Source organism: Lytechinus variegatus, chromosome 11 (genome assembly GCF_018143015.1).
Source record: "Lytechinus variegatus isolate NC3 chromosome 11, Lvar_3.0, whole genome shotgun sequence".
In the NCBI taxonomy this organism is placed as follows: domain Eukaryota; kingdom Metazoa; phylum Echinodermata; class Echinoidea; order Temnopleuroida; family Toxopneustidae; genus Lytechinus; species Lytechinus variegatus.
Window position 1 is genome coordinate 980,169 of NC_054750.1, and position 22,899 is coordinate 1,003,067.

Here is a 22,899-nt window from a genome sequence, read left to right on the forward strand (position 1 = left end):
AGGTGTCAGCAAGCCCATAGCACGTATTAAGATCACAACTTTGATATTCTTGTCAAAGCTTCATTAACATTAACATCTCGTGCAGGAGGTGATAAGATAGCAGCGACACTAGATAATTTTCTTGCAAAAGTGCTAAGAGGGACTGGGACAGTGAGGTTTGAAGGAAATGATGATTTGTAAGAACATAGTGGGGGAGCAGAAAAAAGCAGGGTCCGTTTCATAAAGCTATTCATATAAGTTAACAGCGACTTTAAGAACAACTGGTGATCCTTTCTTACACGCTTAACCATCGCCAATGAATATACCATTTAAAACAAGAAAGGATCACCAGTCGTTCTTAAAGTTGCTCTTAACTTAATATGAACAGCTTTATGAAACACCCACCAGGTCATAGGGGATGGCATGGGGTGGTATGTACAGTATTTGTATTGGTGGTGATTTTTATATCTGATTGCTAAGGCCCCCATCTCACTAGGATGGCGATCATGGCGACCAAGGCGACCATGGCGATCTGATTAAAATCCCGCAAAGCGTAGCAGAATCGTCCTCGAATTCTATTTTTAGCCTGCGAGGCGATTGCACTACAACTTCACTGCGACGGACCTGCGCTGAAGGCGATGGTAATACGCTGGTAGTACGACGCTGCCACTCTCTTGCTGCGATTTGAGGCAGATGTGATGCGCTGCTTCTGCGATCAAAGCGACCGTACAACGAGGCCCATACGCTAATTAGGACCTCGGTACGGTGGTGCTACGAATGGAACGATTGTGTTACGTTCATGATGGGCTCTTGAAACGATTTCAAGCAATCGGCATATTGATCGCGGCACATGAGACATTTTTCAGTCGATTGCCAACCTCCGACCAAGATGGATGTCCAGAATTTGGTTGGACTTATACATCTTAGCATTATACAACAACTTCAATTAGAAGTTGAATACGAGGACCTGATACGAGGACAGTAGGAGGAGGCCCAAAAGATACTGGGTCCGATCCTGGCTGTCACTTAAGTCATAATATACAATATATATTACAATTTCACTCAAAAGATGTCGATGAGCCTAATAGTTAATATGAGGGATGCATCCAGAATTTCATAAAAGAGCATAAAAATGTTTTATATTTTGTTTATTTTTTTCCACAAAAGTTTGTCACTCAAAATTGTTAGGTAAATTCCTTTCAAATTTGCTTTCAAGAAGTAGTCTACTGATGTGAGAGCACTCATAAGGGGGGGGGGGGGGGGGCACAATGCCAGAATCCCCATAAAGTGTGCTTTTCCAATCAATACATCAGTGATCGAATCATTAAAATTTTAATATTGTTTACTGTCACTGTAGTTAGAATTCATTCTATTTTTAAAACATATTCAATTTATATATTTTTGCGGAGGTAACCCATTTCGTCATCAAGACATGCGAGCGTCTTTTTTTCTCTCTTTCAAGCTGGCTCAGCAGTTAGATTTTTATCTTCCTACTATACCTCCTCCTTTTCCTCCTCCTCCTCTACCACCACCATAACCTCTTGTTCGCTTCCTCTTGGACCGCCGGCATAACAGATAGGGCAGCTTCCCTTTTTTATGGAAGCTTAAAAGTGCCACCGAGATGTTGAGATAATTATCTCGGGAAGTCGACATCTTGATAGCAAAAGATAAGATGACGAGATCCCAGATCTCATCATGTCGACATCTTTTAGAAGAGATGATGAGATGACAAGATCCCGGATCTCATCATGTTGACATCTTGTAGAAGAGATGATGAGATGACAAGATCCCAGATCTCATCATGTTGACATCTTGTAGAAGAGATGATGAGATGACAAGATCCCGGATCTCATCATGTCAACATCTTTAAGAAGAGATGATGAGATGACAAGATCCCGGATCTCATCATGTTGACATCTTGTAGAAGAGATGATGAGATGACAAGATCCCAGATCTCATCATGTTGACATCTTGTAGAAGAGATGATGAGATGACAAGATCCCGGATCTCATCATGTCAACATCTTTAAGAAGAGATGATGAGATGACAAGATCCCGGATCTCATCATGTTGACATCTTGTAGAAGAGATGATGAGATGACAAGATCTTGGATCTCGTCATGTCTACATCTTTAAGAAGAGATGATTAGATGACATGATCATGGATCGAAGATCTTGTCATCTGATCATCTCTTCTACAAGATGTTGACATGATCAGATCCTGGATCTTGTCATGTCATCATCTCTTCTAAAAGATGACGACATGACGAGATCCGGGATCTTGTCATCTCATCATCTCTTCTAAAAGATGTTGACATGATGAGATCCGGGATCTTGTCATCTCAACATCTCTTCTAAAAGATGTTGACATGATGAGATCCGGGATCGTGTCATCTCAACATCTCTTCTAAAAGATGTCAACATGATGAAATCCGGGATCTTGTCATCTCATCATCTCTTCCAGAAGATGTTGACATGATGAGATCTGGGATCTTGTCATCTCATCATCTCTTCTAAAAGATGTTGACATGATGAGATCCGGGATCTTGTCATCTCATCATCTCTTCTAAAAGATGTCGACATGATGAGATCTGGGATCTCGTCATCTTATCTTTTGCTATCAAGATGTCGACTTCCCGAGATAATTATTTCAACATCTCGGTGGCACTTTTAAGCTTCCATACTTTTTGGTCCTTTTTCTGGGAAGTATATTTGAAAACGTCGTGGTGTCGCCTCGTAATCTGTTGAAAATGTGATAATCCGCTACCATCGGCACGTTGTTTCATAGCAGCGCAGACGGTCGCTGCTCAATCGCTGGCCAGTCATCAGCGGCGCAGCAAAAGCGCAACGCGAATGCCTGCAGCGGGCTGAGAACGTGTGCCACATGCCACCCAAAGGGAAAGCGTCGTGGTGGAAACGGTGTGAAGCGTGTCGAGCGCAAGGCAGTCGCCTCGTAAACGGAAGCAGCGTAGCAGAATTGTCTTGGGAACGGGCCTGAAAAACACGGGCAATCGGTGCCGCTTTTAATGCGCTTCTACCACGCTTTGTGCGTTGGAGCTTCGTTACAGCTACGAATATGTCGTTTGTAATACGCTCTTGACTCGATTATGATGCGCTTTAGCACCTCCGCGATCTCGCTACGTAAGTTTTGAACATGTTCAAAATTTTGTGGCGACCAGGAAGATGGTGGCGATCCTTGCCGCTTCAGAAAAGATCAAGGTACGACGGAGAAAATTGAAAAGATCAAGCCACGTTCAAGCTACGATATACCACGCTTTGTCGATTTTTGACGATCGCAGCGGAATCGCCATTTAGTGAGATGGGGGTATAAGAAAGCATGAATGCTTGTAAGCAAGCAAGCAACCAGAGGACTGACGGCTTAAGGTCCTCTCTGAGGGACCTGGTAATGAGGATTAATGCTTTACCAAAGGGCACTAGCGCACTAAGTGGGAATCAAACCTGGGTCACCAGAATACCAATCCCCGCTCTACCAAGTGAGCTATCGCGCCTCCTCAAAGATGCATAAAAGGAATTGGGCCGTCCTATGGATCAGACCCATTCAATGTATTAAAAAAAGGAAAGAAATCTGACCAACACTGTCTGTGGTCTCCTGTGTGTTAATACCTGGCTCCTGTAACACAAAGGTTAGCGATTAATCGTACACTCGATTTTTACGTTTGATTGTACATTGTTGTCATTGCAATCAATCATAGAAAAATATTATACGATCACTGCTACAGTGTAAGCTTTGTGTTACGGGCCCTTGGTCTTAAAATATACATTTGGAGATAACTATTACAATATAGAGAATGAGAAGACTATTATTTGTATAGCAACATTTTTGAGAGTGGATTACTGTTTTTTGGATTCTTAGAAACCTAATTACTGTGGAAAGTTTTTAAATGTATTGGGTAGTGAATGAGCATGTCATTCAGGTGGGTCCATATCACAAGACTACACTTCTCAGAATGGTGCATTATGGGTAGGAAACCTGGCCAGATTTAGGTAGTTGAGGACTTTGGATGTTGAAATTGCTTTATTGCTATTGCAGATGCTGGTCTGTTTCTGCTTTAAAACAATGAAATTGAGGCACAGTATCTATTGACCCATTGAGCCTCATCCTCATGCCCAATAGATGTACCTGTACCTTGAACTGGGGCATTTTACTGAAATCAAATCCTAGGATGACATTCTGAACATTGTCTTTTCTTTATATTTCCTCTTTTCTCAGAGATATGACAGAATCGGTATTAAGGTGGATGTCTTATTTTCATGAAACTTTTGTCTTTTCTCTTTTAAACACATACAAAAATATACAGTTTCATAAACGTGCATAATTCATAAGTGCTACGTGTAAATGTGTCAAGGACTTTGCAAACGTTGAAAAACCTGGGATTTCCCCCATTTCTGATGAACCCTCCAGGGCAGACATGATAACTCATGATCATACGGTGACAGATAATATTTGGTAAGCTCAAAACAGGATGATATCAATTTGATCTCTTCACATCTAACTCATAATTGGTCTGAGTCATCAGGGGGTATCGAGAGAGGTACAAGAAGGATTTCTAGATGGGGTAATAAAGGGGGGCAATAATGAGACAAGGTCACGCAAGGGGTGGGGCTGCAGGGGCGCGTCCAATTGTGTGGTGAATGGACCAGGGTAGTGTTTTACAAATATGATTACGTGACGTTATGCAAGCTTTCATGCATAGCTGGATGATGTTTTGGGGTGCAAAGTCACCTTGTCTGTAGTCAGAGCCAGGAGGGTGAACCTTTCTTTTACACTATCCCAATCACAAATGAACATTTTGATGTGTACCATTTACCACAAGAAAGGATCATCAGTCATTCTTAAAGTCACTCTTAACTTACAAACAGCTTTATGAAACGCCCATCAGGTCTTATCGCAAGAATCGCAATTAAATTCACTGTCCAGTCACTTGTAGGTTTAAACCAGAAAAACTTGGAGTGTCCGATATGACATAAGCTACAGGGGTAAAATAGATCATGAACATTGACAAGGTTTATCAAAAACCAAAATGCTCCTTCTCCCCTCCACATTTGAAGAAGGGATGACATGAAATTAGGGCAAGTGAGAAGAGAAGGAGAAGAGGGAGGGGGAAAAATGGAGGAAGTAAGATGGTGGGTGGGGTGAGATTAAGCAAGATAGAAGTGTACCAGGGGGAGAGGAAATAGAAGAACGGAAGTTAGAAAGATATATTTGGAGAAAGAGGGGATAAATCAAGAATATGCAGACAGATAGTGGTCTGTGAATTATGAAAGATATAATAAACGGACAAAAAATAATTACAAGATGAAAGTCACAACTAAATGACTTTTAATTTGCAACTATAAAATACTCGTGTTTGGGAAAAGGAAACTATCAATGTGAGAAATTGTTGCAAATGAACAGTTTTACCCAAATCTAAGAAACAATGTTCGCTCTGAAATCAAATACATCCAAGGTTTTTTTAATTTTTTCCTTTGTCTACTGGCCAAACAGAGTCAGCGATATCAATGTGCTGGCGCAGATTATTTCTGGGGGACATGGGGGATATTTTTAGGAGCACGAGATTTATATGTTCTAGAAGATTAAAGAACTGTTGAAAATCATGAATCACAAGAATAAAAGAATCCAAATCCAAGCTGGCAAGCCTCCAACCAAGGACAAGCTTGAGAAACAGCCTTGAACATAGCCTCATATCCTATTTCCTAGCTTTTTAAATTATATAATTTATGAACTTGAATATTTCTTCCAAATTACCGCCATTTGCAAAAATTTAAGACCATCTGAAAGTGTGTAGAGCACATGTATATGATTTAATACATTGCAACAGTTTCATTAAAAACTGACTCCATTCTTTGCTTGTGTCGATTCTTTGTTTGATTTGAAAGTTTAAAGGGAAATTAGTTTGAAAAAATTGACCAATAGCTGAACATTTTTTTAACAAATGGTTAATCAAGCTATTGGACAATTACGTTATACCAATTTCCCTTTAACCCTATCTAGGCCGGGGTATTTTGGGAGTTCCTATGGCCGGGGGGGGGGCCTCCCAGGCCCCCCCCTAAGATCTCGGCCGTCGACCGCGCGATCGCTCCGAAAATTGGCACGCGGGTTGCCTGGGGCATAATCTACAAGATTGTATAGTAATTTATTTCATGCGAATCGCTATTAAGTGATTATGCTAATTTATGCGTAATTAGTATGCGAAATCATACTTTCCCTCTAACTCCCTAAATAAAGCTCTATATGTACTAATTTTTGGTATAGACACTCTTTGTGGTGTCCTTAGCAAGTGTACATGAAAGAAATTGTGATATCAAATCATTTTCTTATGTATTATATTGTTTTTGCAATTTCTTATGTATTTCTTTGTTTTTTTTACCTTTTGTTTTTCATTGTTTTTTCAATGAAATTTGTTGGGGACTCTTCTGTGATCATAAAAAGCATAAAATGAATATATTTAGACTAGAAAAACTAAAAATAATCATACATTTATGAATTTTGGTTGAAAACACAATTTGCATTGACTTTGTACACGAAATCACGTTTTTGAGCAATTTTCGGTCTGACATGCACTTACATAATGTTGCGTAGTTTTGGAACCACGTACCCGGGTGACGCAAAATTGGTCTCAAAAGTTGTGCAAGACTTGAAAGTAAAAAGTCAGCGAGTGGCGCAGTCAAAAAATTTCGCATGGCGAAAATATCGCGCGATTCGTTGAGGGGGGGCCTCGGAGGCCCCCCCCCGGCCTAGATAGGGTTAACCATTCAAATCAGAAACAGAATCAACACCTACATGTACAAATATTATAAGGGTCTATTTTCAATGCAACTATTACAGTACCGGTATATATTACAATAATATACATGTACTTTATGTATACGCACAAATTAACAGGTGGTCCTACATGTAATCTTTTGCAAATGATGGTAGAAATCAAAATCAGTATTGTCTTAATTACACCTACTGTAAACCCTTCATCCCCTCCAAAAAAAGAGCCAATGAATGGATAAACTACTCCCATTATGCCTCCTTTATTTTAGGGAAAAGTGCAAGATAATAATAATGAATAATAATAATAATGAGACTTGTAGAGCGCCAAATCCACTCTGTAGGGTGCTCAAGGCACATAAAGAGCTAAGAGTTAAATAACAAAGTTTTTAGAAGATTTTTGAAAGTTTCGACAGAGGTACATTTTTCTTAATTAACCCCCCCCCCACCGCCCCCGCCATCATTCCTTTACAGCATGGTTCAACATTGTCAACGTTGTCCCTCCCACCATTTAAAAAAAATAATAAAGTGAACAAAAAGGAATCAAATAGTGTCAAAACTTATTTGGATAAAACAAAGTAAAACAATGCACAATCAAAGCAACAAAAAATTATAAATGGATGAAGAGCAATTGAAAGCAAAGTCTGAGTAAGAGGCTATCTGAGCTAGGTGTGTTATCTTGATAAAAGGTGAATAAATTGTGGAGAAGGATAGTTATGGAGAAGTGTATTTATAAATTGAAGTGGCTTATAACAACGATTAAATCCAATATGTCCTCCAACTAAATGCAATCAATCAACAACCAAGCTTGCATGGAGGGAGTATCGATGTTGCGAACTTTCTAGTTCCAGGCGGTGTTCATTCTATTCTTAGCACAAACATTTCTTTTGGCCAAAGCAATATATGTAGGTGTGTCCAATGAAAAAGTTCTATACTTTGCTCAAAGGGATATTCTGTAACTTTTTTCACTTCTCATTTCTTATATTTTCTGTTTGTCTTCTTTAGTTTATAGAAGTTATTTTTTCTCTTATCTGTACCTTCAAAGGATAAACAGTTCTAGGGAGCATTTCACGAAACAAAAATTGATTTTCACTGACTATTTTACATGATACTAAAATCCTTACATCTGATTGGCTATTAAAGAGAAAATTTGTTTGTGAAAATCACTCACTGTTTGTTTCACAAGACACTCCATGGTGACAAGATTGAAATGTGAAGAAATTGTGTCACAGTGACTGCAAAAAGGTGGATAATAAATACTGCACCTAGGAATTTGGGTAAGACTTGGGAAACACCAAAATAAGAAATCAACTTTTTTGTCTGCTTATATTGAACTACAATTTATGGCTTTCAACCCAGTAAATTGCATCTACAATATAATGAAACTTCTACAGCAAGCCTTTTAACATTCCATTTTTTTGCTTGTGAGTCACATGCACATTCCAAAGAAAAAAATGTGTGGGACTACACACACGTTTGGCTTAAATATTTCAGATGTTCTCTATCACATTTCAAATGGCATCTGAAGGGCAACCATTTTCAGTAGATCTGTAGCATTCTTTTCAAGGAGATGAACATAAGTTAAACACCTTTCCATCTTTAGGAGATTCCCTTTAAGATTTATTGTGTGGATTTTCTTTCCTACATGAATATTCTCTCTTTTCATTTCATATTTCTTTCTGGGACAATGTCATCCAGCCTTGGGAGTGCTGAGTGCCTAGAGATATCATTCAAATGCTTCTAACAATTTCCTTTATACATTCTTGTCCTTGATTTTTAGTTCCTATCTCTCTTTTCATTCTATTTCTTATTAAATAAATCTCACATCATAAACCTTGGATGTGCTGACGTAGTTTAAAGAGATCCCAAGGGAGGTTTGTTTCATTAATTCCATATAGATTCTTTTTCAAAATGACCTTTAATGTGCAATTTTGATAGTTATAATGTATATCAATGATTGAGTGATGCTTGGCATATCATGAAAATAAAAATGACACAGCAGTTTTATCATCATTGCTTGCAAAACAATGTGCATACTGTCCTTGTAACTAAAAAAATTAAACATGGCAGAAAAAGCTGTATTTTAGAATAATGGCAGTCGAGAAATATTTCTGGGCAAGAGAATGTTATTTACTTCTTAACACTCATATAGATTGTTTTTCTGAACTACCTTTTCTTTTTTTCTAGAGATGTGATGTTTTAAAACATCTCACAAGTGATACATGTTTATAAGCTGCAGTCACAACAAGGAAAAAGACATAACTACTTGCTTTATGTTTCATGTACATGTATATATTTACCTCAAAAAGGAGAAAACAATCAATTATGGTATAAAACAAGATAAGCTGCAGAATAATATTTCTGTTGTATTGTATCTATCTACTTGATACATCTATGTAAAAGACATGATGCTTGGTAAAGGCAACATATCATTTTATCGTTGATGTACTCTTATTTTAGCAAAGTCATTCCACTTACCAATCCCTCCATCCATTCTCCAGCAGTTCATTGGTGAAATATTTCATACATGTAGGGTAGTGCCAATTAATTGGTTACTGTAAAATCAGTCACATTTTCAGTGCATGTATTATTTTGAAGATTGTAAAGATTTGTAAAGAAGTGCTCACGATACTATTTATATTTTCTTTTCTGCTATCGCCAAATTGCATATATACATAGCGACGATGTCAGGCTCAGTTTGTAAGGCGGTGGTCATGGCACCAATCAACACTGCCTCCTATATGCCTAGCCTGTGCTCTCACCACCCCTAAGCCAATTCCTTTTATCTTTTCTCTTTTTTTTAATATCAGAAAATTGTTAATCTGTAATCATTATTTATAACATAAGTCCTGTACTTTTTCCTAAAAAAAACAAGTAACCTGAGGAAAGTTTATCACTATTTCTGTCCAATCACTTGTCAGATCTGACAACTTTCCTTGAATTTGAATGGTCGAGAGGCATTGATACTATGGAAACGGCCGCATTAAAACAGGACTTGTCAGATGAAACGTCCTACAAGTCCTTTCTTGACACGATCCCCTGGACAAACTTTCTTTGTACTACCCTTTGTTTTCATATCAAATAAAAGTGATATATCCTAAAACTCTCCACTGTCATTTTGGCTCAGCTAGCAGAACGGCTAACATTGGAAAAGGAGAAAGAGATAAGAAAATGGCCTTGACAAAAAGTCTCCAGGAAATGACCGGAAAATAGGAGAGGGAAAATAGACAGGATAAGGAAAGGTTCCGCCAACGTGAACTAATTATTCAGGTAGATCCTATTAAAATGAATTTGCATTATAAACACACTGGTTGATGCATACCCTTGTAAAGGAAAAGATCTAGATCTATAATTGAAACCATGTGTGAATACAGTACGCCAAGCGATATTTGGAGACAGGAAATGGTTTAACTTGAGGTCATGATTTTACTGATAATCATATCAACAGCATTTGGATTATAACTTGATCTTTTGGAATAAGAAGGTATGGAAATTATATAGGAATGTACATAAAGGAGATTGATAAATGGATACAGTACATAAGTTGGAAAATACTAAAGAGCTGGCAACCTGACCAAGAACATTTCAGTATCTTAAAGCTGAAAATCAGTATTTTGGTGAGAAAATTGATATTCGATAAGAAAATCAGCATTTTACAAGAAATCATCAATATTTTTCCCACTTTTCAATAATAAATACTAAAAATCAATACTAGGTGGAAGCTCTGCATATCCATGGGTTGTTATGTCAACATGCAGAACAGTGTGAGAACAGCTGAGAAAATGAATCAACACTGGAAAATTACTTACCTGACGCTGACAGCGCCACCTAGTGGTAAGGGCGCTCTCCCACCCTGGGATGGTGCAAGGACCTTCTCTGGAGCAGGTACAGAGGACGTTTCACTTCTCGTTTCTCTTTTCTTGCTTCTGCTTTTGGTTGGCCCCTCTGTTCTTGATCCCGCTCGTTCAGACTGAGTAACCTGTCTACGTTTTCTGGTGGACGATCTTGAAGGCATGATGGCAAGACTGTGCATTCTTTGGCCAGCTAGGGCATGTTCAACAGTATCTGTGAAGAAATAAGAAACATGTTTTTGTGTTTATCCAGATATATTTAAATACTTCTACATTTTTTGTAATTACGAAGAGCATCTGGACCCTATTCTAGTCTAAAACACAGTCTTTGGGAGGAAAAAGTAAAATTCCAGGTCCCTCTCAGACCACAGTGTAAATAGTGATATCGAACGCATATCACCGGATTACAAGACCGCCACTCTACCTACTGAGCTTTCACACCTCAATTGTATTGTTTACTTTTGGCTCTATTTCTTTTCTTCAAGATTTCATCTCTTTCGGTCCATATTACATTAATTGATTGCAGTGCGCCTTCCGGCTCTTTATCTTTCAAGTCATTCAATGGCTCATAAAAGATTGGGAAATTAAATCCTCTCACTTATAATAGATTAGATGTGAGAGAAGGAATAGTACATGTACATAAAACATGAAACATCCAGTATGTCTGTGATTCAAATTATTTGGTACAACTGCTAGGAGGAAATATTGACCAAGGAGAGTATACAGAATCAATTTTATTTTTTAAACCTATTCTTACTGGGGGAAATCATGCAGCATAGAGCAAGTTCACATTGTCTCAATGTCAGGGTATTTTCATACACATTTCTTACATACCAGATGGATGGAAGCTCAGAAGAGAAAGATCACAAGAAGGTTCTGATATCGGTCTCCTGGTGTAGACTTGAGTCAGAACTTGTTCAGAAGTGTGAAGCACCGCAATGCAGCACCTTGTCATACTAGTTTGATCGCACACCTGTCCCTTGAGGAGTCGCTTGACCAAGGAGCGGGTCAAGCGAAGATACGAGTACATAGAGTGGCTCCCAAAGGAGTCCCATAGAGAAGACACCAGAATGGCTTTGTAAAGAGATAGCACCTTATTGAGTTTCTGATCTATTGCACCATCCCCAGCCCCACTGATGCTCTTTCGTGTCTGCGCTGGGAGCTTGATGTCTTCATCCTTGCGAAGAAGTATCCAGAACAAAGCCATGAAAACCTTGATGGTGTATTGCATGAGATATTCAAGGCGGGCGTTCCAAGGTCCCGCATGGCTGACTCCAACCCCCCAAGCACTGAGAGCAGCCATCTGGGTCCACTGAATCAATGACTCTATGCTATGATTCCCCATGGGTAGGAAACCTAGGGACTGGGTCGATGACATCATGGCAGAATCATCAAACAATAACCTCCCAGAGGTCATATTGCCAAATTGTCCACGGTGTCCAAGATCGCTGCTCTGTGTACTCTCCAACCCAAAACTATCAGCAGTCGCAAGCATGTCGATCATGTTTGAGAACGTCCGATGCTGTGCCGACTGTAGGTTGGGGCTTGTAGGTTCACGTCGTAACGATCCAAGGCCAACGGGCCCAAGGTCGCGTGCGGAGTAGATGAGGTGCAGTGCTGTAGCACCCTCACTCAGGTAATCACCAAGGATGCTAGAGCAGGTCAGGTCAGCAGGAAACTCCAAGACTAGTCCTAGATACCCATCAGAGCAGAGGATCAAGGGACTGGATGAATGGCACGAGACAGAGAAGCGTTGCCGTCCTTCATCCGCTTCCGATGTAAGGGAGCTGGTAGGGGATGGCGGACGGTCACCACTTAGAGAACTTGGCTTTCTGTAGTCAAGAAAAATTGGATGTCAACATTTTCATTTCATAATTATTTTTTTGTCTTTCAATTATACAACCAAAAAAAAACTACTGAATGAGAACAGAAGAAACAGGTTTTCCCCAGCTGCTTTTCCCAACATTACCTGGAATTAAAAAAATGTTATATGAATTTGTATATCCTCTATCTTACATAATTATTTCAGCCTTGTCCTGTGAATATCAGTGTTAAGTATTTGATAACTACAAATATTTACATAATGCCTACAACAGGAAAATCTGACAAATTTTCATCAAACAACAAACCAAGCACTAACAAGTACAAAATAACATTTTTGCTTTATCTTACAACACTATCTAGCACAGATATGACTGAAATAAGACAACATTTACAAAATGGACTACTGAATGGAAAGAAACAGCTCTCACAATACGCCCAAAGCAGGGCATTTTTATTTGACTCATAGAACATCTGTTGTAATGGGTTAATGAGACATGTGAAATCAGTACCTTAGGCCTCGTCATCTTGGGCTTACCGGAGGGCCGGACAGAAAGGACTACAATTTCGAATCTGAATAATAATCATAAAACCCATTCCATAAACCTTGCTCTGGATCTACTATATTGCAAAACCTCCTATGTTATAAATCATTTTATTCAATTGACTAAAAACTAGATTCAAGGAAATTCAAGAAACCGAGGGCCGGGGGTGTTTCACCAGATGAAAGAGTGATATATTCACTTAAATTCCCAGCTGCGTACGGTATATACATGTAACTCATGGTATTGGTCATATGTGCAGGGACGCGCACTGCCACGTATCCATCAATCAGATTATATGTTGAACATCATGTGCGCATGACGTGTCAGGATTTAGGACAAACTTGAAACCTTATGAAACACCCCCCAGGTTTAAATTTGTGTGCTAAAGGCTTACAGGACTGTGATGAGATTGAGAAGTGGCAAGAAGTAGGCTGGAGAATGCTCCACTGAACAACCCTCACACTGCAGGAGTATGGGTTCACTGAGACGAGGCAAGACGGCCACAGCACCGCGCTTGGTGATACAGACAAGAAACAAGTCATTGTGTGTCCAGTTCATGTCTGATAGCCAGTACGTTCTGTAGGGGAGACAATAAAGAATTGTAACACAAGTTACAGTTACAGGTGACCACGCAGTCGCCCATTATGACATGAGTTACTGATGAAACATGGGCCGTTCTTGTTCACATGTGTGACCAAAATTAAGACAAATCTTGACTTCCAATAGTTATAAATCTAAAAATTTGAGAGATTTAGTAATTTAAGGGTTATACATTAACATGTTTAGTCAGATATCACTTGAAAATATATTTTGCTGTCTCCAATATGCAGGTTTAAGGTCAGAGGTAAAAAGAAGTGGGTCATGTGTGTGACTTCACACAGAAGCATGATTTTGAAAGTTTGATTTCATTATGAAATTCCTTTCAAAATCATCAAAATTAGTTGTGAATCTCTAAAATGTTTAGATTTCTAGCTAATTATAATCACGGTTTGTCATAATATGTGTCACACACATGACCAAGAATGGCCCACATGTGGCTCGGTGGATAAGTCTCCAGACTTTGAATCATAAAGATGGAGGTTTGAATCCCACTGCAACACTCTCGACCTTTGGCAAGGCAAAATCTACATTGCCCACTCTCCATAAAGCATGTACCCAGTAGGAAGTAATTCCTTGAATGCTTCAGCATCCAATGAGGGTAGCTGTATTAAGCCAGGGTAGTGGTATGCAGCACTATATAAACATTGCATATAATTTGTTATCATAAGATCACCAAAGGGAATAAAAAGTGGTCTTAAGTATCGAGTTTCAGTAACATTGCTCCAGGTAAACCAAACTTGTGGTCTTTATAGACAAGTTGTCCTTCAATAAAGGTGGTCAAAAGACTTTAACAGTTTCATGTTTCTTGGTTTAATTTCAAGATTTCCACAGAGGCAAGTGGAAAAACCACCCAAATCCTATTCATGAAAGAAGACCTCATGCTATATCTTTACTCCAATCAATATTTATCTTCTCATCTACAATAACTAAATTCTGACAGGGTAATGTAGAAATCTGATAAAAAAGGGAAAAATACACATCTTATAAGCAAGTTTTGAAAATAAAAAAGTATTCATATCAAACAGTACTCAAACTTCAAAGTTGGATGACAATGTCAATTTACTTCACATGATCAGCATGGGGACGCTTGGCTTGGGTGATGACAGGGTGAAATCTGATAAAATTAGGGGATACACAATCTTTTGAGCAAGTTTTTGAAATATAAAAAGTATTCAAATCAAAAAAGGACTCAAACTTCAAAGTTAGATGACAATGTCAATTTACTTCACATGATCAGCATGGGGATGCTTGGCTTGGGTGATGACAGGGTGAAATCTGATAAAATTAGGGGAAAATACACAATCTTTTGAGCAAGTTTTTGAAATATAAAAAGTATTCAAATCAAACAGTACTCAAACTTCAAAGTTGGATGACAATGTCAATTTACTTCACTTGATCAGCATGGGGACGCTTGGCTTGGGTGATGACAGGGTGAAATCTGATGAAATTAGGGGAAAATACACAATCTTTTGAGCAAGTTTTTGAAATATAAAAAGTATTCAAATCAAACAGTACTCAAACTTCAAAGTTGGATGACAATGTCAATTTACTTCACATGATCAGCATGGGGACGCTTGGCTTTACAGCCACAGGACTTCAAATCAACAACGGTAGCTGCAGCAGTCAGGGGTGAAATGAAGGCCATCTTGGCCTCGTGGGGCGACCGCTGGTTGAGGGCCACGGCAAGGACACGACCAGAGTTGTTGTAGGAGGCCACCAGGGCACCGTGGTGGTTGACTGGCCAGCTAGATGGCGACAGACTACGGATGGAATGTTTGCTTGAGAGCCAGCGTACAGAGAATGAAGGATACCTGGGAAAGAGACAGGGTGTTTAAGAAGAAATGATGATATTGATGAAAACTACAAGGTAATGTTATATTCCCTCATAGAATTAATAAAAAAAATTTTTTTACAGATGGCAAATGCTGTTACCATGCTCACAAAATTACTTCATTTCAAAGAGAATTTGTTGATATTCAAATTAATAAGCACTTCATTCCTATAAATGCAAACCAACACCTTTTTAAAGAAATCTAGATGTAATTTGTAGAAGGATAGAATTAAATGTTTCTAAAAAGTTTTCAGCCAAATGTAATAAAATATTCTTCTTTGCAACTGCCTGTTTCTACCTACAGATATATAATAAGTATATGTACTGTACCACTGAAAAAATGAGCTAAATGTCTACTTTGAAATTAAAAGAAACATTATCTGCACTAATATAAAAGTTTCATGAAATACATATACTGTATACAGCAAGAACATGGCTTGGTTCTTTGCCACTATTCAGGATTACAATTTGTCCATCTCCAATTCTGAAATATATTTCCAAAGAAAAAACTCTAGAATATAGTGACCAATAATTTCTTATTGTCCACTGGTACAGATCAGATTAGCATAATTGTACTACCTCTCCCGCCCCCCACCCCCGTCGGATAAATATATACTTTTTGACAGGCACCTAACCACTGAACCTCACCTGTGCATGCCTTCATGGTGCCAAGGTTCAAACCACCTGACAAGTACTGTAGAGATTTGGATATCATCCCCCTGGTAGAACACTGCTGACCACACACAGCTTCTCCCCAATACCTGTACAAAGGTAATATTGCATTGGTTTTTGAATAACAAATTGTATTGTAGAGGAAACATGAAAATGCATTACACATGTAAACATAACTGCATAACATAAGACGTATTAAAACAAACTTCTCACTGTATCAACCATTTTTATCATCACAATGAAGAGATACATAAAAAATAAAATATACAAATATACTCCAATGACAAGTATTCATTACAAAGTGTGATAAACGTCAGGTAAATATGCAGTGGCCGCGGAACGGTTTCCAAAGTGGGGGGGGGGCTGACCATGCAAAAATCACAATAATGTCGTCATTTTTACATTTTTGTACACGGATTTGGAAAAAAATGGGTGGGCAGAAGCCCTACCAGCCATCCTCCCACCCCCCCCCCCCCACTTCCGCGGCTCCAGATATGGACCAGGTATCTTATAAAAATTAATTGAAAACATCATTGAAAAATATTCATGGAAACTAACAAATGATAATTGTTATTTTGTTAATTCATTTACTTATTTCAGGTGTTTTCTGTGTTGTTCTTTTTAGGGGGAAAATTTTGAGGATCATTTTATTTAAATAGAAGATAGCACCTTGCCACTAAAGAGTGGATTCTATTTTATACTGATTGAGGTCTAGGAGAATAGATGATTAAAAACCAAAAAAACACCTTGAAACACAGAGAACATGAGCATTCCACGAAACAGACAGTCAATGATTTTCACTGACCACTGCTATAAGCTACTGAAATCCTAGCATTTGAGTGGCTCATAACAAACTAGTCCATGAATATCACTGACCATTTGTTTCGTGAAACACTCCCCAGAACTTACTGGATCCACCATAAACACAGCATCACTAACAGCTTCAGCCGAGTCAACCCCTGGGAGAGGTGCTTTGTCTCCACCAATCAGATACCATGTACCTTTAAGCTCCGCCTCCCTTAATCTTAACACTGATTCTGGTTGGTTGATTTCCCACAGGTAGATGGATTTGTGCCCTTTGACAAGGAGGATGTTGTTTAAGTCGTTTGATGCATATAACTTGAAGCTTTCGCTTTCTGCGGAGAGAAAAATAGAAATACATGTACAGCCAATGACTGTATTTAGTATGCCTTTTACCAACATTAAATTAAAAAAATAGACCTTTTCTGTCTGTCCATCCAAGGCTTTGGATCCTTTCCTGATCTTTCCTCACAACTATACATGTACCTGGTGGGTAATTCATAAAGCTGTTAAGAGCAACTTTTAAGAACAACTGGTGAACCTTTGCCAGGCTCTAAATAATCACCAATGAACATGTAATGGTGAATATCATTTACCACAAGAAAGGTGTAACAGTTGTTCTTAAAGTCACTTTTAACTTACATTTACAAACAGCTTTATGAAACGGGCCCCTGTTCATCCTGACCTTAACACATATTTCGAGCGATTGAAATATACATTTATTAAGTATATGACACCTTTGAATACTTAAATGCACTGCATAAATTGATGTATATCATCATCATCATTGTACTCACTGTCATTATCATCAGTGATTGTCCTATTCCACATCCTTGTCATTGTTATTATCATAATTATCTTTATCACTATCACCACCACCACCACCACCATCATCATCATCATCACCACCATGACCACCACCATCATCATCATCACCACCATCACCACCATCATCATCATCACCACCACCACCACCATCATATCATCACTGTTATCACCATTGTCATCACCATCATCACCATCATCATCACCATCATCACCATCATCATCATCATCACCATCATCATCATCACCATCATCATCACCATCATCATCATCATCACCATCATCATCACCATCATCACCATCATGAGAACCCCTGTTTTAAGCCAATGTGATCAATTAAGGCTAAAAGGGCTAATGACCATGTGTCATGATGTTATGATAATCATTGAACATACTAAAAGAGAAAGTAAACATTCTTACTGTGTCCTGTTTCTTCAGGTGATGATAAACTGATGCTGGGATGTCCCTTTACCGTTCTTAGCGTATCTTGATCTTTGTTCCAAATGAAGATGTCCCCGGACTCCAGGTACCCTAACAGATATTGGCCTGCGTAAAAGAATAGCTTAGAATTACAAGGATTCCCTTCAGGGTTGGGCTCAATTACTTTCTTCAATTACAATTACATAATTGAAGAAATGTTCAATTACAATTACTTTTTAATAAATTACATTTTTTTCAATTACAATAACCCACTTACTTTGTCAATTACAATAATTTCAATTAGTTTCTATAACAGTCATAAAGGAAATCAATTTGTATGCTGTATATACTAACACCACGAGGCCTCCATCATCATCAAGCCAAATCGCTCACGATGGCGGTCTCCTGCATTCATTTAAATAATCTTGTTTTGAAAAAATGTATAACACATCTTGTTGATATTTATTTACAATATTTATACTATGCGACTATCACTAATATTATTTTGTTATATGTATTACCTTTGTATATTGTATATATGTATTTTTGTAATTCTGATACTGATGTGTATGCAGAAATAAATCAAATCAAATCAAATCACAATCAAATTTCAACATTCTAAATTACAGAGAAACTGATAAGATGAAGGTTGATGTTTAAGGGCACAGACTCTGCCTATAACACTCTCTGATGCTGAAGCAGTTGACATGAAAGGCATCATGAAATTAAATCAATTAAAAATATAAAAGGAAACATTGTTTCTAGATTGCTTGCATGTCTTCATGTCAATATAGGGTAAGACACTTCTCTATATAAGGCATGTTTCTACATTACAGCACAAATTGAGAATTTAAATGGGCACAAACAAATATCCAAGACCAAGGAAATTGGAACTGAAGCCAATCAATAGGGTATACAAGTCAATCATGACCTTGGAGTGATTTAAGCTCTGTTGGTACATTGGCTTTTAACTCTAAATAGACTGGGCTTTTATGATCCATAAGAAGACTGAAAATTGGCGCATTATCCATGGCATAATCTACACAACTAAAAGCTCAAATTCTGTGAAAAATTGCATTACTAATTACATGCTATTATTACAAATGATGCTAATTTATGCGTAAAATCATAAGTTTGCTCTAATTTACTAAATAATGCCCCTAAAATCCTAATTTGGAGTTCACAGACTATTTTATAGGAATCTGATCAAATGTACATATTTTTTAATGTATTTTATTGTCTTCTAAATTTCTTATGTATTTCTTTGCTCTTTATTTGTTCATTTTTGTTTATTCAATGGCAATTCTCAGGGACTTTATTTTGACCATAAACAAGATGAAATTGTATTAGTAAAATTTTAGTACTAATTAGTACTAATTTTTTTTCTAATCATTGCACATGATTTGTACACAAATTCACGTTCTTGAGCAATTTTGGGTCTGCATGCACTTACAAAATGTTGTGTAACCGCAAACCAGAGATCACAATTTTGGTCTCAAAATTTGCACAAAACTTGAACGTAAAAAATTTGCACTGCGGGTTTAGCGCGAAAAATGCTGAGGTGACTGAATCACCCCCCCCCCCCGTCTTATTAGGATTAATACTATAGTAATCAAATGTTTCATACCATCTCTAGTTGTACTGGTTATAATGGCACTGTTCTGAAGACTACTCAGCTTTGTCACTTTCTTCTTTACGCTGCTCCCTCTCTCCTGAAGATTGAGTACCTTGATCCTGTTCTGTGCGAGGAGCAGCAAAGAACCAGTCTGCATACAAAACAAAGATATTGTAGAAATACATTCCACAAATGCAATACTGTATACATGTCTGGATAACACAATGAAATAATCAATGTTCACATTTAATTGTAAATTATGCAAACTATAGGCTAGATGTACATTTAAGTTTTCAAAATGAAGTATAAGAACTGACATGTACTTGCATTAACTTCTGAAATGAGATTTTTTTTTAGATTAACAGTTCCTCTAGCATGTTAATATGAAGTATTTATCTGCATTAATATGAAGTATTTATCTGCATAAATAATTACATGTTTAGCGAAATGGGATTGAAGGAAAAGATTAGATTCTTGAATGGATATAAAAATCAACTTTAAATACACAATACATGTACAACAAATGGAATATGGAAAGCCAATTTCTTTGATCATTATCTGTAGCAACTTCAATGTAAACGAATTGAGAACAAACCTTTTTTAAACAACCACTTTTCACAATGACATTAAATTATTCAAATCAATGAATCCAAAAGGACTTGAACAAAGTTGAGCTAATCAGTGAAACATATTTCTATATAGAAGATCTGATTATAAAACTATGAAGAGGTGCACTTCAGAGTGACAATACACTGAATATCTTTAATAACTTTAACCAGGAAAAAGTTGAGTTTATCATTGAACCACATTTCTATCCAATACATCTTCTAACATTACAAAGATTAGATTTAAATAAAAGCTCTGAAGAAATCTGACCTTTGACCCCAACCATGTCCATCTCTCCCATGGTCTCTTGGACTTTGAGTTGGGAGTGTGAGTGACCTTTAATTCCAATCTCATGCTGGGATAGAGGTCAATAACAACCTTTGACCTTGTTGCTGTCTGTCTCAGAGTTGATGAAGTAGAAGAAACCTGTCAGACTCCATGCTGTGGTGGTTAACATCAGCCCTGCATCGTCATCAAGGGAATATAATGAAAACAACTGTCATAAGTTTTGTATCTTCATCTGAACTCTAGTGACAACTTGGGTAGTGAATGACAGAAAATGGAATGTTAACATTACACTGTATATTATATGCAATAATCAAACAAATTGGTTCCTGTATTGAATAATTTTTTAAAAATTAATCTTACAACTGATTGTAAATCTAGATCAACACATTTTGCATATTGTCAAAGAAATTTTTTTTACAACATTTTATGCAAAATAGTGCTGTAACCGAACTGCCGAACCGAAAGGAAGTTCGCCGAACTTGGCACTTCCAAACCGGAAAAATTGGAACATTAATTTTTGGTATACCGTATTACCTACCATATTATTGACATTCGTGTACACTGCTGGTTTCGTTCCAGGCACGTATATTTTTTTTCCATTTTTTTTATTACTTATCTTTTTGAATTAATTGCAAAAAAGTGTTAACATTGCCAATAATAATCTTGAATTGTGTTTTTGAAGGCATTTCATTTATTGGTGCCCATAATTAGTAAATTAATCATAAGAATTGCGCATTCAAGGAATTTAGACAGTTATAAAATTACCGAGGAGCTGAATCAAGGTTGTGAAATTTATTAGCGCCACCAATGGGCTTCCTTATATTTCCGTAGAAGAGACAAGCGAAGTCATTTTTGAGGCCGAGGTAAGCGAAATTAGCTCTTTTTGTAATGATTAATATGTACAAATTATGTTTATAATCTGTTACTTATTGCTACTTACCAGAAAGAGCCCCGGTGCGTAGCTAGAAGGAGTATCAGCAAATATTACTTCAGCAATGAAGCGATGTTTGCCAACTACTTCGAAATCCAGGGTCAAACACGGTCCTTTGTACGAGGTTAGTATATATACTAACCTAGTACTTAGTGTGAGTGGGTCTGGTCAATACAATTTTGATTAATTCTACTAAATTTTTACTTTTGGTTGCTTCTTTTTTTCTCGTAAAATCGATTCTTACCGTTTCTATGGACACTGACCTACTCTCCCGCGCGTATCGTTTGTAATACGCAATAATTTTAACGCGCTCAAGGTGGTCAGTTTCAAAAGAGGTGGTCGATATGTGGTAGTCTCACCATACCACCGGTACTCAAAAGTATTTAAAAGACATCATCATGGAATTCCCAAGACTAGGCACCAGCGCTGATAAACGGCAGTCATGGCAGTGGGAAAGACTTCCAATATGTCTCCTCCACTAATTTTAAAAAATACTTCTCCAAAACCCCCTCCTTGCTTTCTCTTTTTTCTTCTTACTTCCGGTGGGAACTTGGATTCGAACCTCTCGCTGCAGAACGAAGCATGACCAGTCTGTCGCCTTACTCACTAAGCTAGCAGGAATTGTTGAAAGCCATGCCCATGGGTTTCATAACGGTTATCAACCAATATACGACTAGTCAACTCTCCAAGAGAATTTATTTTTCTGACTAAATAAACCGATGCCAATTACACACACTCAAATTTTTGATGGAATAAAGCCATATTTTGGTATGTATCCAACTTTTCCTTCTTAAATCTCTTAGATGTAGAAAAATCTAGGCCTAGGCCTACTAATACTAATTACTATGGGCATGGCTATGTTAATTCTTGATAAACCTCCATATTTTTTTTCAATTTTAGTGGAGGGGACATATGGAAGTCTTGCCCGGCAGTGAATGGACGATGACTAAAACTGGGATAATGCTAAAGATAGTTTAGAATAAAAACAAAATCATACAAAAGATACTGTATCGAATTTTCCGACAGGTTATTCTACACAAACTTCTAGTTTTTACAGACGCTGTCTGCAATACACGGGACTGAACACTATGAAGTCTGGTTTCTGAAGAGTATTTTCCTTTAATATTACAGCCTTCAGCCTGCCGATATTCGCATTAAACTTGTCGTTATAGCACAAGGACAAATATAATTGGGGTTACTAACTCTAAAAAAAACTAATTTAGTACCTTAAATCCTTGAAATTCACTTACTAATTGCTCGACTACTAACGTTTCGATACTACGCGAACTTGTATTGCTATTTTAGTCATGTTCGTTCTAATATATAACCTAGGGATA

At 37.6% G+C, this 22,899-nt stretch overlaps 1 protein-coding gene and 1 long non-coding RNA gene across 3 annotated transcripts; both read right to left on the bottom strand.

Moving 5' to 3' along the window:
• Positions 1-1,439: 1,439 nt before the first annotated feature.
• LOC121423443 lies at positions 1,440-2,706 on the bottom strand. The gene is made up of 2 exons (XR_005971283.1): positions 2,663-2,706; positions 1,440-1,568 (listed from the first exon to the last, which is right to left on the bottom strand). It is a non-coding gene; the product is annotated as an uncharacterized LOC121423443 (long non-coding RNA).
• A 6,335-nt stretch (positions 2,707-9,041) lies between these two features.
• LOC121424379 (ciliogenesis and planar polarity effector 1-like) lies at positions 9,042-22,885 on the bottom strand. 2 transcript variants are annotated; one of them, XM_041620045.1, is made up of 10 exons: positions 22,813-22,885; positions 20,614-20,805; positions 19,750-19,888; positions 18,123-18,248; positions 16,986-17,212; positions 16,053-16,165; positions 15,124-15,384; positions 13,368-13,550; positions 11,442-12,439; positions 9,042-10,821 (listed from the first exon to the last, which is right to left on the bottom strand). In XM_041620045.1, exons 2-10 carry the CDS (start codon positions 20,695-20,697, stop codon positions 10,562-10,564), a joined length of 2,391 nt encoding a protein of 796 aa, XP_041475979.1. In that variant the 5' UTR covers positions 20,698-20,805; positions 22,813-22,885; the 3' UTR covers positions 9,042-10,561. The 2 variants fall into 2 exon arrangements, with proteins under 2 accessions (XP_041475979.1, XP_041475978.1); XM_041620044.1 differs by having other exon boundaries at positions 22,789-22,874.
• Between the last annotated feature and the right edge of the window lie 14 nt (positions 22,886-22,899).